Raw genomic sequence first — 14,152 nt, 5'->3', positions numbered from 1 at the left:
ATCAGATCTGCAGTTTCACTCTTATTTGACAAGAAAAATACCCATGTAAAACGTGAGTAGTCATCAGTAATAACTAGACAATAAGAGCTACGAGATAAACTTAAAACATAAACCTGCCCAAAAAGGTCCATGTGAAGTAATTGGAAAACAGATGAGATGGTATTAATTAACTTAGGCTTATGAGATTTTCGATGATGTTTTCCCAAAGCAAATGCAACACATTTTTCAACAGTCACAAAATCCTTGATTGGTAAGCCACGCACCAAATTGTTTTTAGCAAGACGATTTAGATTTTTTGTATTAGCATGACCAAGCCGACAATGCCAAAGCATCGCATTATGTTCTGACACTTTTGAAAACAAACAGGTTATTTAATCAGGAACATTTTTGTTCATGTCGATCACATAAGCATTATCTTTTCGTTGTGATCGAACAAGAATCCACTCTTCTGGTATGATTATACCAGGTTTCAGAATTAAGCACTCCTTTTTAGTAAAGTGAGTTGAAAAATCTTTGTCACAAATTTGTGACACGCTCAAAAGACTATGCTTCAATTCTGGAACAAAATTAACATTTTCAAATTTTAACACCCCTTTCGAGTGATTTTTCCTTTCTCTCCTCCCGCAAAGGACACATACCCACCATTAAATGTTTGAATGTCGTGTAGCTGGGTGATGTCTCCTGTCATGTGCCTGGAACAACCACTATCAACATACCAAGGTATGATGATATTCCTCCATAGCTGTCCTTGCACAAAACGCGGGATTAGTTAGTTTTTGGTACCAAGTCCATACTTACACTAGGTGACCCTGACTCATCAACTTTTCTCACAGACTGCCATGTCATATCCTTTTGATCATCAAAAATAGAATGATTAGATGCTTTCGCCGGAGATTTGGGCAACCATTTATGTCTGGAAGACTTGGAATTATAAGTACGAATGGTTGTCATGATCTCCGGAGCCTTAGACTAAGAATTATTGGATGAAACCATTTTCTTCTCCTGTTTAGGTCTAGTGTTAGTGTTTATATGAGATTTAGAATTGAAACACCTTTACTGATCCTTCTTTTGATCATGTTGGGTTTGGTCTGAGAGGACTAAACCTGCCAGATTTGTTTCGATTCCAATCATTGTCAAAGGAACTAGCCGAAAAATGTCTAAACCCTTTCTTATATGCATCATGAGGCACATATGGCATATTCATTTGATAAAATCCGTAGTATGGAATGTACGGACGATGTGGACAATTTCTGGCAATATGACCAGGAGTGCCACAGTTGAAACATGTCTGGCATTTTATGAAAAATTCATGCTGATCAGATCCTTGTCTGGACTGGTTGTGTGGACCAGTCTGTTTAGATTTGCGAGAATTCACATTTTTCCATTTAAACTTATCAGCTTGGTTGTCATTGGAGCATCCCTCCTTGACAAACTTAGGTGCAACGTATTTTTCCGAATTTTTTGAAATTTTATTTTTATTAGAGATCGCATTATTAGAATTTAAAGTTTCAACCGAATCAATCACACAAGTATCCTTGCTCTTTAAAACAGAGCCCACACAAACAGTCGGAATAACAGAATTTAAAACAGGAAGTTCTAAAGAAACATTAGAAATGAAATTATTATCAAAATCAAAACATGGGTCGTTATCCTCATTTGTCCACTCCTTCACAATTAATTTTTCTGCACATGAGGTTGACACGTTAGAATCATTCACACTTGAAGTAGATGAACCGGCTCTAGCAGAGCTAATCCCCTCACCTTTATCTTGTTTACCGTATTTCAATCCTTTATCTTTTCTTCCTATTCTTTGGTAACAGGAGTAGGAACATAGTTGTGGTTGTATGGTGGGGGAACTTGACTGAATCCTATCCCCTCACCTTCATTTTCCTTCCACCACAACTGATTCTCAATCATTGAGTTCACAACTTTACTGGACCCATCGAACTTCTTAAAATCAAGTTCAGCTTCTTCAAATTTGCTAGTCAAATTTAAAATTTCAGATTTGGCGGCTTCCAGCTTAGCAGTCAACTCAGCGATTTCTTGTTTAGCATCAATATAGTGACAGCTTTTAATACTAAAATCATACTTAAGTTTCTTAATATCCTTGTTGAGAGATTCAATTTTATCTAAAAACCTTTTTAATTTTTCTTAAGCTTAAAACTCTCTGATTTTATTCTTTCCATATCTCTAATTAGATTATCATTATGTAGTTGATACATCTCAATTTTCTCACCACAATTTAAAGAATGTGGTTGAAAACGTACCTCAGATGAGTCCGGAGAAGTGAATGCCATGTATGAAAACTGGAGCTCCTTAATCTTTTCCTCGGCAGTGTTTTCCTCTTCAAATTCCTCAACTGTTGCGAAATTAGCAGTTTGATTTCCAATGTTCAGCGCAGCCATCTGTCCTTCCCATGAGAACGTTTGAGCAACCATACCTCTTTCCCCATTAATTGAACTACCTCCAGCTTCACCCCGAGCATTTCTGGCGGGAACCAAGGCCCTTTCTATATTCCCCTCTTTAGCCGGATTGGTGCATTCACGAGCAAAGTGATTCGGCTCATGACAGTTGTAACACCTGAGAGTCTCCTTGTTAAAACCCACTTTTTGATTATTTGGCATGTTCCAGTTATTTCTACCCGTCCTTTTGGTAAACTTCTTAGCACGGAAGACCACCATGGAAATTTGCCACGAGATGTCCATTTCTTCAACATCATCAGGATGAATCTGATCAAGTTCAGTAGCAGCCATGGGTTGGACCAGATCTCCTGCTAGAAACGCATGGTAACAATTCATAAATCCTGCCATTAATGCAATATTTTCTTGAGTTTCTTTGGGTATGGTAGGAATCTGGCTGGGGTTTACACAGGAAGCAACTTTGCTAGCATCACTAACTGACTGACCATATTTGGTAAAGAACACTGGAGCTGGGTTGGGTGAATTTGATGATGATGATTGACCAAGGGTGGATGAGAACATCTGAAAGTTTCCCGGTGGTGGTAGTTGGGAGGGCTTAAATAGTGAGAAACTATCTTGAGACATGAGGGCACTGTTAGAAGTAACGTTATATCCAGAAGCGCTATAGGAGCTAGCATGATTTATTGCCCGCTGTTTATCATCCATATCACAGGCCTTAATAGTAGCAATCATCTCAGTCATACTCATTCAATTAAGATCTTTGGTCTTCTTAATGACTGCAACATGCATGTCCCAATTCTTTGGCAGAGAGTTCACCAACTTGTTGTTAATCTCTGAAGTTTGTAGAAGAATTCCAGCAGTTCTCATTTCAGTTGCAAGAGATATGAACCTTTGAAGCTGAGATTCCAGTGTTTCTCCCAGAACGTGATTAAACATATTAAACTTCTTTTGCAACAAATCCTGGCGACTTCTCTTCATATCCTCGTTGCCCTCATAAACTTCTATCAATTCATCCCACAACTCCTTTGCTGATTGAAGTTCTCTAAACTGAAAAGCGATCTCGGGTGAAAGTGCCATAGTTAGAGTTGATAAAGCTTTCTCATCTTCTTCAACCTTTGCAAAGTCATCATCGTCGTATTGAGCAACTGGTTTCACAAGAACCTCAGTTGAACCAGCCCTTTGATAAGTAATCCTTTGAGGTCCCATCATAATACTTCTCCAAATGTTTGAATCTTTCATTTTGGCATTGTGTTCAAAACGAAATTTCCATTCATTAAACCCTTCAAAGGATAACAGACGAGGTACACGTGTAGCAGTACCCATGATTGAATCAAGTTCTTGGTGAAGAGATGAGTTAGTTGAGTTGCTCCCATTGGTTAACTAGGCCATCTCAAAATAGTTGTTGATTTATTTTAAGGTCCAATTGAAATGTTAGTCCAATACGAGAAGCCCAAACTCAGACTGGGCTGAAAACAGTAACTTTGGGCTGAGAAGTAAGGTCTACCGAGAACGCAAAGCTGACCAAAATTTGACCGAGAACTTATGACTGAAAACCCCTTTGACCAAGAACTGTGTGGTTGACCAAATTTATTGACCGAGAACAAAGTTTGGCCGAAAACTGATATTGATGAACAAAGTTAACCGAGAACTAGATTCAGCTGAGAACAAAGTTAACCGAGAACAAAGTGACCGAAATCCCTAAACCTTCCAGATTTTGACGTAACAAACTTTCGTAAATTATGGATTGATGATTCGCTATACCTCATTCGTCAACATTCCATAATGAATGGTAACATATTCATAACCATTAGGTCCATTCGTTGAACATCCTTAACAAATCGACATTAACTATAACGTATAGGTTCATTCGTTAAATATCCTTAACGAATGAATACTGAAACATAACGAATGGGACTGGCGTAATTACCAAAATGCCCTTTACATTAATATAAATAAATTACAATTATTACAAAGACCGAGGCGACCAAAACGGTGTACTAACAAGGCTTCATCAACTCGATGTTAATAATGTCTTCCTACATGGAAACTTGAATGAGCTTGTGTTTTTGGAACAACCACCTGGTTTTGTTAATCCCAACTATCTCAATCATTTCCGTTGCCTAAACAAAGCTCTTTATGGGCTCAAACAAGCACAACGAGCGTCATTTCACCGCCAAAGCTCGTTTTTGTTACTCAGTGGATTTACATGCATCCGTGCTGACACATCTCTAATTATCTTTAAACGATGCTCGTGCATTATGTATTTACTTTTTTATATAGATGATTTGATCTTAACAGGCAATCAAGAAAATATCATTCGCTCATTTATTGCTCGGTTAAACAAAGAATTTGCTATTAAGGATCTGGGCGATTTAAATTTTTTTCTTGGACTTGAAGTTGCTCACACTAAGGATGGCATTTATCTTAGTCAAACCAAATATGCCCATGAACTTATTCATGATGCCAATCTACTTGACTCGAAATCGGTTCGTACACCACGTGAAGCAAACGAACACTTTAGCACTCACGGGGAACCATGTAAATATCCCACCCTTTACTGATATCTTGTTGGGGTACTTCAATACTTGGCCATCACCCGTCCGGACATTTCCTGAGCAGTGAATCAAGTAAGTCAATTCCTAAGGACTCCAACTATAACAGATTTTCAACAAGTCAAACGGATACTCTGTTATATCAAAGGTACCTTGTCATATGGGCTTCACTTCACTCACCCACCGGCCATCCGACTACTCGGGTTCTCTGATGCGGATTGGGTTTAGTGGCTTGGTGCTAACTTGGTTTCTTGGAGTGCAAAGAAGCAACCAAACGTGTCTTGGTCCAGTTGTGGGTCTGAATATCGTGCCATGGCTAACGTTGCAGCTGAAATTATTTGGCTCCCTCATTTACTTCGGGAGCTATATGCTCTTCCTCTAGATCACCCGACTTTACTTTGTGACAACTAAAGTACCTTAACTTTTAACTCAAAACCCGGTCTCTCATAAACAGCCTAAGCACATAGACTTGGACTGCCACTTTATTTGTGAGCTTGTTGCTTCGGGAAAACTTCACACCGCCTTTATTCCTAGCAAGCTTCAAGTGGCAGACATATTTACAAAAAGCCTTCCGAGACCTCAGTTTGTATACTTTAGGTCAAGATTACGCATTGGTCTGCCAAAGTTTTTCTTGCGAGGGATGTTAATATAAATTAGCCATATGAATAGTCTTGTATTAAATTTATTGTAAACTCTTCATGTAACTTGTATTTATTTCTTTAGTTGATATATTGCCAACCCCCTTTTGTTTGGGGTATTGAGTTCTTTTACACTAATAATATGCGTTTTAATATTAAGACATATTAGGTTCAATGGCCTTCTAGTTAATTCTATATAAACAGTCAATTAATAGTACATTATCAGTACAAGAAAATACGATAAGTGAAAACAAAATTATGTTTAACATTAATGTTAATCACTTGAGGGATGAAAGCAATCGGCCAGTCAACTAATATTATTTACATATAATTGTGGTTTACAACAACATAGATGATCACTTTAGCTAGTGAAAATGCAAAGTATATTAATATGTTGAATAACAAAACATGGGACATGATCAGATGTTTGTCGGAAGATGGAGCGCCACTTGCATAACATCAACTATCCATTAAAGTATAAGAAACGTGGAAATTATGTTTTGTTATCTTGAAAGATCCAACTTAACCCAAACAATTTTGTAAGTTGGTGTAATACCAGCATTAAGAACCCGAACGATTAATGCAAAAATCATAAGGGGGTTACAAAAAGAAAACTCAATTTGGGTGATTTTATGTGAGATATTTAAAATTCATGAATTAAGTTGAATAACTTGGCAACTAAACTAACTTTTATTTATATTTATTCAAATTAGAAGTATGATTTGATGATTGTGTTTTATAGTTTAAATTTTTGTTAAGTTAGTTTAGTTGTGTATATGTAAGATCTAGAATTTATGTTATTTGTATTTTATTCTTGTTTATCATTAATAAAAAGAATCGCATGAATTTATGCAATATTATGTTTGGTTTCTTGATTCATTTGATTGAATAGGTTCAAGAGAAATTGCAAGGAAAGAGCAAACTCAATGTCTCCAAAATGAGCCTAAAGTGGTTTTACTAGTCAACAATGAAAGCCGAGGTTGTCATGACATGTTCTGTGTCTAAGTTGTTACTACTTAATGATTAGTTAACTTTTATAATACCATGCAATTGATTCTACGGTAAAGATCAAACATATTAAGATTCTCCTTGCCTTAGATCCACACAATTCCTCCACAATAAAGGTAACACCCCTCTATAAAATCTGTAGAACCCCAGACTCTTAGAAATCAAGAGCCTCACTTGTGCTAACACAAACACCTAGTAACTAAGTGACTCTCACTTTGCTTTAATATCCATTTTTCTCATACTTCGACAAAATGGGAGGTAACAAATCGCAGAAGAAATCATCTTTTTCACTCTTCAGCATCTTCAAGCATAAGAAGACCCAAGGGGGAGGGAGCAACGGCACATGGGAAGGCTCGATTGAGGCTTACAAAGTGTATCCAAGTGACCAAGACCGAGCTGAATATTGGGCTGACCCGTGTATTGACAGCAAGGCTTCTGCTTACATTGAAACCATCACGAACAAATGTAACCACGTCGCGGTATCAGGCTGATGATTTAATGGTTGTGAAGAACCTGAACTTATGTGTAGATTATATTAATGCCTAAGATAGTAGCTAGCTAGAAGGTGTTTCAATTGCAAATATCTATTAAGTTGTTTTATCATACGTCAATGTATATATTTGTTATTTCTGTATCATTATAAAGAATTTTATTAATGGATACCAAAATATATTTGTATCCATAACTATCTCTTCCATGGCATATCTTAATTGTCTAGTGTCGAAGCATGAAATGAATCTGACCTGATCCATGACGATGTTTCCACGGATTTCGAGATGAACGAACCACGACTTGATCTTCTTCTTCGATTGCTTGAGACCTGCAATGGCTTTTCGGGGGTGTGGAGGTGACTGCTAAGAAATCCTGAGGATCTCTTGTTTACAGACACAAAAATAGGGTGGTGGCTCTTATTGAGCATGACCCTCTAACAAGGAGGTGGAGACCTCCTTATATAGAGAGCCTCATGGCCACCATCATGGTACCCTAATGGGCCTAGCCCAGTTAGGGTTACCTCCACAAAACCCCCTCAGCCCAATAACATTGTATTAGTCCATATAATAAAATAAGCCAAACATAATAAATTTAGGGTCGTAAAACCGGGTTTAGTACCATACCCCTACAAGCCCCCCAAGTCCAGTGTTGCTCCTAGGCGTGCAAGCGTTTAGGTGGAGCGCTGGACTTTATAAGGTGTGTTAGGACATGAGGCGGTTTTTTTCCCTTTTCTTCAACCTTGTCTTTATTGTCTTCGAGTTTTGGGAGGTTTTCTCCATGATGGTGACATGTTGTGATCTTTATGATAATGATGGTGCACTGGCATGAATAAGATATAGCACGCATCATAACAATAGTGGCGCGAGGCCTGATAAAAGATAGAGCGCGCATCTCGCTAATGATGCTTAATAGTTTGCGCGCGAGGTAGCTTACGAGCTATAAGAATAATGAAGCTTGCGCGCGAGCTATAAAATAATGAAGCTTGCGCGCAATGTCGACTTACGATAGTGGCGCGGGGCCTGATAAAAGATAGAGCGCGCATCTCGATAATGATGCTTAATAGTTTGCGCGCGAGGTAGCTTACGAGCTATAAGAATAATGAAGCTTGCGCGCGAGGCGACTTACGAGCTATAAAAATAATGAAGCTTGCGCACGTTGCGGCTTATGAGCTATAATATGACGATAATGACTGGCCCACAAGGGCCTCGATGACTATCCCAGCTTGTTTTCAAAATAATAATGGAGGCGCAATCGGCCAGATAATAATAATGTCATATGTGCTTGTGCGACTTGTAGCCGAACCTGCAAAAACATATCAAATTAGCGCGTGGCCGTTTGGGATATTGTTAGGCTCCCGCCCTAAGATTCGGATGTCTTCCATCGCGATAATGTAGTGGTGGTATACCACGATAGTCCCCTAGTTCATTGCTGCCAAATAAAGTTGTCCTTATCCTGATTTGGGATTAGACTATTCTCATTTGTTGTGTCGCTTGCGCATAGGTTTTGGCTTTGTGTCATGCGCAGATGCGCTTGCGCATAGGCTTTGTGTCATGCGCTACGCGCAGATGTTGCATGCGCGTGCGCGTAGACTGTATGTCAGGCGCCACGCGCAAATGTTGCATGCGCTGTGCGCGTAGACTTTGTGTCATGCGCAGATGTTTCATGCGCTTGCGCATAGGCTTTGGCTTTGTGTCATGCGCCACGCGCAGATGTTGCATGCGCGTGCACGTAGACTGTGTGTCATGCGCCACGCGCAGATGTTGCATGCGCGTGCGCGTAGACTTTGTGTCATGCGCAGATGTTTCATGCGCTTGCGCACAGGCTGTGTCATGCGCCATGCGCAGATGTTGCGTGCGCTGATGTGATATGCGTGAGCATGTGATGCGTAAGCATATGTAATATGCGTGAGCATATATGATGCGTGAGCATAAGTGGTGCATGAGCATGTGATATGCGACTGCGCTCAAGCATCATGGCGGTGCGCATGTAGAATGGCGGAATGGTTGACCCGCGGTGGCGCGCATGTGACGTGGCTTGGCGCTAGAATGGTTGACCCGCGGGGGCTTGTGTTAATAGGTTTAATTATGACGGCGTGTTGAGCGGAGCGGAGCCGCGTTCGGTCTTGTATTCGGCGCGAAGCCGTATGGGTTTATGAGGATTCCCAACCTTTAAGTTTGGCGCATGGCCTTATGGGTTTGAGGATTCCCAACCTATAAGTTTGGCGCGTGGCCTTATGGGTTTATGAGGATTCCCAACCTTTAAGTTTGGCGCATGGCCTTATGGGTTTATGAGGATTCCCAACCTTTAAGTTTGGCGCGTGGCCTTATGGGTTTATGAGGATTCCCAACCTTTAAGTTTGGCGCTTGGCTTTATGGGTTTATGAGGATTCCCAACCTTTAAGTTTGGCGCTTGGCCTTATGGGTTTATGAGGATTCCCAACCTTTAAGTTTGGCGCGTGGCCTTATGGGTTTATGAGGATTCCTGTGACAATCGTCAATTTCAGGTTAACTCCGTTAACTCAACTCCGTCAATTCAAACTTGAGATCACTGAATCTATAACGCACACTTCATTACATTTAAACTAGGGTTTAAATGACGCATAACACTTACTACATGTGTAGTCTTTCGGGAATTGCACCGAAACGCAAACGAGTTGACGCAAACGATTGATGAATAAACGAAAAACGTCAAAACAGTAATTATGTGATAATTATGTGTTAGACTTATGTGTTGTGTAATAGCTTGGTTATAAACGTTAACTCAAGATGTAAACAAGTTAGTTTAAGCTAGGAAAAGTAATACTTAAAAGTGGAGGGGCTAAAGTGTAACATAGTATTCTATAAATACTATGTTATAATAAACCCTAACTCTTATTTTTCTTTCTCCCACAAAACCGATCAGCCACTCCTCCCTTGGTGACCTTGGCTGCCGTCCACTATACACACACATACAACCATGAAATCAAGCCCTTGATTGAAGAATTAGGTGCTAGGAAGGTATAATCGATTATCCTATACATCCTTACTACTTGATTTTGATGTTTGTTGGGTAAATTACAAACCCTAGCTGCCGTCACCTATATGATGTTGTGTTAATATGATTGTGGTTGATTGAATGATGATTTGATAACTAGATTGAATCTTGTTGCATGTTGATTGTTGTGTCTTTGATTTGAGTTCAAACACAAACCCTAATCAAGTATGTAATATGTAATTGATGTTCATGGATGGTGTTTATGGAGTCTAGAGGGTCATATGAATGCATGATAGTTCATAGGTTGTTAATATATTGAGTTTGGATGCAAACAATTTCTGGACAGAATGTGTATATGATGTTTAAGTGACTGTAACGAAGTGTAAACGTGAAAATTGGCTGAGATTGTGGGTACTTCAGTAAACTAGATTGAGTCTAGTTTCTATAAGGTATAAATTTGTAATTTTTGGACAAGTAGAAGTTAACTTTTATGATTTTACAAAAACGTTGTGCAAAGCTGAGCTGTTAGACCTGCTGTTAGGTTATGTTGTAAATGTTATATCTCATAAACTACGAGACCAATTGGGTTGGTTCCACTTCTGGAAGTTGACTCATTGAGTTAAGAACCAAACCCAAGTGGTCTTGCATTTATTGGATTTTTCGTTTAACGGGAATTGCAAATAAAATTCTGTTGTGCATGAATCTGACTGTTATGTGTTTTCTGTAATGATTTAATGATTGTGAGAAAACTATGAGGAATAAAAATGTAATAAAATATGTTCTGGAAACCTAAGACATATGTGCTTCTGTGATGATTTTTGGAAAATTAATTGAGACGCTATGATCGGTGAAATAGTACAATCTTTCTAGTAGGATTTCTGTCTCGGTGAAACTAGCTGCTGAGTTTTGTGAAAATGCATGAAATATGATACTTGCTAATTTATTATCGTGTTACGACCAAAATTGCCCTTGAGGGGAATGATTGCAAGATAATTGTCGTGTTTTGGCTAAAATGCCCTTGCGGGGAATAACTGCTAATTGATTGTCATAATTTGACCAAAATGCCCTTATGGGGAATAATGGCTAGTTAATTGTTATTTGTTGACCAAAATGCCCTTACGGGAAAAATTGCTAGTAATGTACGTTATGAATACATGACACGTATATGATTGCTTACACATGTGATGTGTCACAAAAACACTTGTTAAAGTCACACACGATTCACGAACGAAACACGAAACATGTTATGTTCATAGGTATTATGTGCCGGGTCTAGAGACTCGATAATATTCCGACACTTAGAAAAATCTCTTTGTTGTTTTAGAACGTTAGAGAGAGTTTTTCGGTGACGCGCATCTTGGTGATTTATTTTGGGAAATTCTTCGCAAACAGTGAGTTTCACTTACCCCTTTAAACTGTTTTAAACGCTTTTCACTTGGGGGAGATAACATACTCCGATAAACGCATTTAAGATTTTGTTAGTAAATTATATATCACTTGTAAAGGTTAAGTGGCAAACGAAACATTTGAAGTCCTACACATTGAACCGGTTAATATTTGGAATAGCGAGTCACTGTTGAGTAGTACTACTGGGTTTGACAAACCCCACCCAACGCTAAACTCGACTGGAGGTCGAGCGGGTGTAATTTTGGCTAACACGTACCATGGTCTGGAGGACCTGGTGACAAGGCACTTACTAAACGAGTCAGCTTCGGTGTCGAACACTTAGTAATACTTGTTGTATAGATTAGCTACCTATCGATATATAATTTGACATAACACTATCTGGTAACGCAAAACGCCGTAACGTGGTTACGCAAAACGCTTAACGCAAAACGCCGTAACGTGGTTACGCAAAACGCTTAACGCAAAACGCCGTAACGTGGTTACGCAAAACGCTTAACGCAAAACGTCGTAACGTGGTTACGCAAAACGCTTAATGTAAAACGCTGAACGCAAACGCTAAACGATTTATTTTATATAACTTGTGAACTCACCAACCTTGTGTTGACACTTTTAGTATGTTATTCTCAGGTAGCCGAGGCGGGCGCGCGGTTTAGGAACATGCATTGTGTGATAAACTTTTAACTATGCAAACTTGTTTTTTTAACTGTTATCCTTGGGTTTTAAATCGTCCTGCGTGACGTAACTTTGTTCTATGGTTTTACGCTTCCGCACTTATTTTCATTTAAACGTTTTTATGGTTTGATTATAACTGATGATTCCGATCCTGTTAGTTCACACCCTCTGACGGTAAAACTCCGTTAGTGGATTTTGAGGGTGTGACAGATTGGTATCAGAGCCATTGGTTATGGCGAACTAGAAGCTGCATGCATACTAGACTATAACCGCGACGACCCATTAGTTATAATGATACGCACTGCATAGGTTTGTGTAGTCTTGTAATCTTATCTCTTTACCTCTTTCACTCATACGCGCGCGCATACACGGCTTACCTGTAGGAATGTCGACGCCACCCTCATCATCATCCGATTCGATGACGCATGCTCACGGGAAGGAACCGCAGTTACCTACCGCATCGCCACCCCCGAGTAGTCCCGGAACTCGAAACTCCCGCACCGAAGAGGTACCCGCCTATCCGGAGGAATATACGAAAACGACGTTAGCTGGGATTGGTACCCTAACATGATCAGACGTATGGTCTATCGCGAATAAGTTCCCCCGTTACCCCACCCGAACCATCCTGCTTACCCCAACCCCCTACCACCCATAACCTAACCTGTAGAGCGAGTTCTCGCAGCTGTTGTTTTCATGCTTGGAGCGTGACGTAGGTTACATGCGCTATACGAGAGTGAACGTTTCCGGACTGTTAGAAGACGGAACCGAGACTAAGGAGGAGATTGCCCGCATGGCAGCGGCAACGAAGGAAATGCAAGAAGCTAGTGATCAACAGATGAAGATTATGAGGAAGATGCAAGCCGAGATGATAGACTTGCAAGAGCAACTCCAAGTAGCAAGGACCCGAACCGAGATAGCTCGAGAGCGTTGCGATGTCTTACAAATGCAACTTGCTCTGAACGCAGCCGAACCTGAGGCAGAGCCTGAAGAGGAACCTGAAGAAGATCTCGAAGAGGAGCCTGAGGAGGATCCCGAGGAGGAACCCGAAGGAGAACCGGAGGAAGAACCGGCTGAGCCAGAAGCACACTCAGAGGTGTCCCCAGACGATGTGCAGATGTGCAAATTCTTGGATTGGAACTGGCTAACGCGATGAACTGGGAGGAGTTCAGGAACATGATGCGAGAGGAGTACTGTCCGAGAGAAGAGATTTCGAAGTTAGAGTCAGAGTTTTGGTCGCTGAAGATGGTGGGCTCAGAAATTGAAGCCTACACTACTCGTTCTCACGAGTTGGCTGTGATGTGTCCGCGGATGGTGGATCCGTCGAGTAAGATGATTGAAATGTACATTGAAGGGTTAGCACCGCAGATTCAGGGCATGGTGACGTCTTCCAGACCAGCCACGATTCAACAAGCGATCCGTTTAGCTCACAAACTGACGTATCAGGCTGTGACCCAAGGTGCGTTACCACCTAGGGGTTCAGCCACTAAGGCTCGTGACAACCCGAGTAATGACAACAACAGCAACAGCAACCCGAGCAGCGGAAAGAGGAAGTTTGACAACACCAGACCCTCATCCTCGAACCTCCCACCGCAACAACACTACCGTAAGCCCGAATTCACTCGGAGCTTTAACAATCAAAGTCACAACAAAAATAACAACGGTAGCGGGCAGGGTTCGAGCGGATATGCTGGGAAATATCCGAAGTGCAAAAAGTGCAACTATCATCATGTTGGCCCGTGTGACCGTGTCAAGTGTCAGAGATGCGGAAAGATGGGTCACCGGGAGAAGGTATGTAGAGTAGACCTTGCGGCAAAGGGTGCTCCTAAACCACCTATGACGACGAAGGGATGTTACGAATGTGGGCAGGAAGGTCATTTCAGGAAAGATTGTCCCAAGCTGAAACAGAACGACAACAATGGGGGTAATGGAAGTGGCAGTAATGGTGGAAGCAATGGCAAGGGAAGAGCTTTTGTGATTGGGTCGGGTCAAG

The 14,152-nt window shown here is 40.6% G+C and overlaps 1 protein-coding gene across 1 annotated transcript; it reads right to left on the bottom strand.

Annotated features, from left to right (window-relative positions):
* Positions 1-3,167: 3,167 nt before the first annotated feature.
* On the bottom strand, positions 3,168-3,743 carry LOC143579576 (uncharacterized). The gene has a single exon (XM_077062833.1). The coding sequence runs from the start codon at positions 3,741-3,743 to the stop codon at positions 3,168-3,170; it is 576 nt and encodes a 191-aa protein (XP_076918948.1).
* Positions 3,744-14,152: the final 10,409 nt, after the last annotated feature.

This window comes from Bidens hawaiensis, unplaced genomic scaffold (assembly GCF_021521415.1).
Source record: "Bidens hawaiensis isolate Kalapana, Puna unplaced genomic scaffold, B.hawaiensis_p1.1 tig00029873_1, whole genome shotgun sequence".
NCBI classification, from domain to species: Eukaryota; Viridiplantae; Streptophyta; class Magnoliopsida; order Asterales; family Asteraceae; genus Bidens; species Bidens hawaiensis.
The sequence above is the reverse complement of the archived record's forward strand: the minus strand, read 5'-3'. Positions and strand labels throughout refer to the sequence as shown.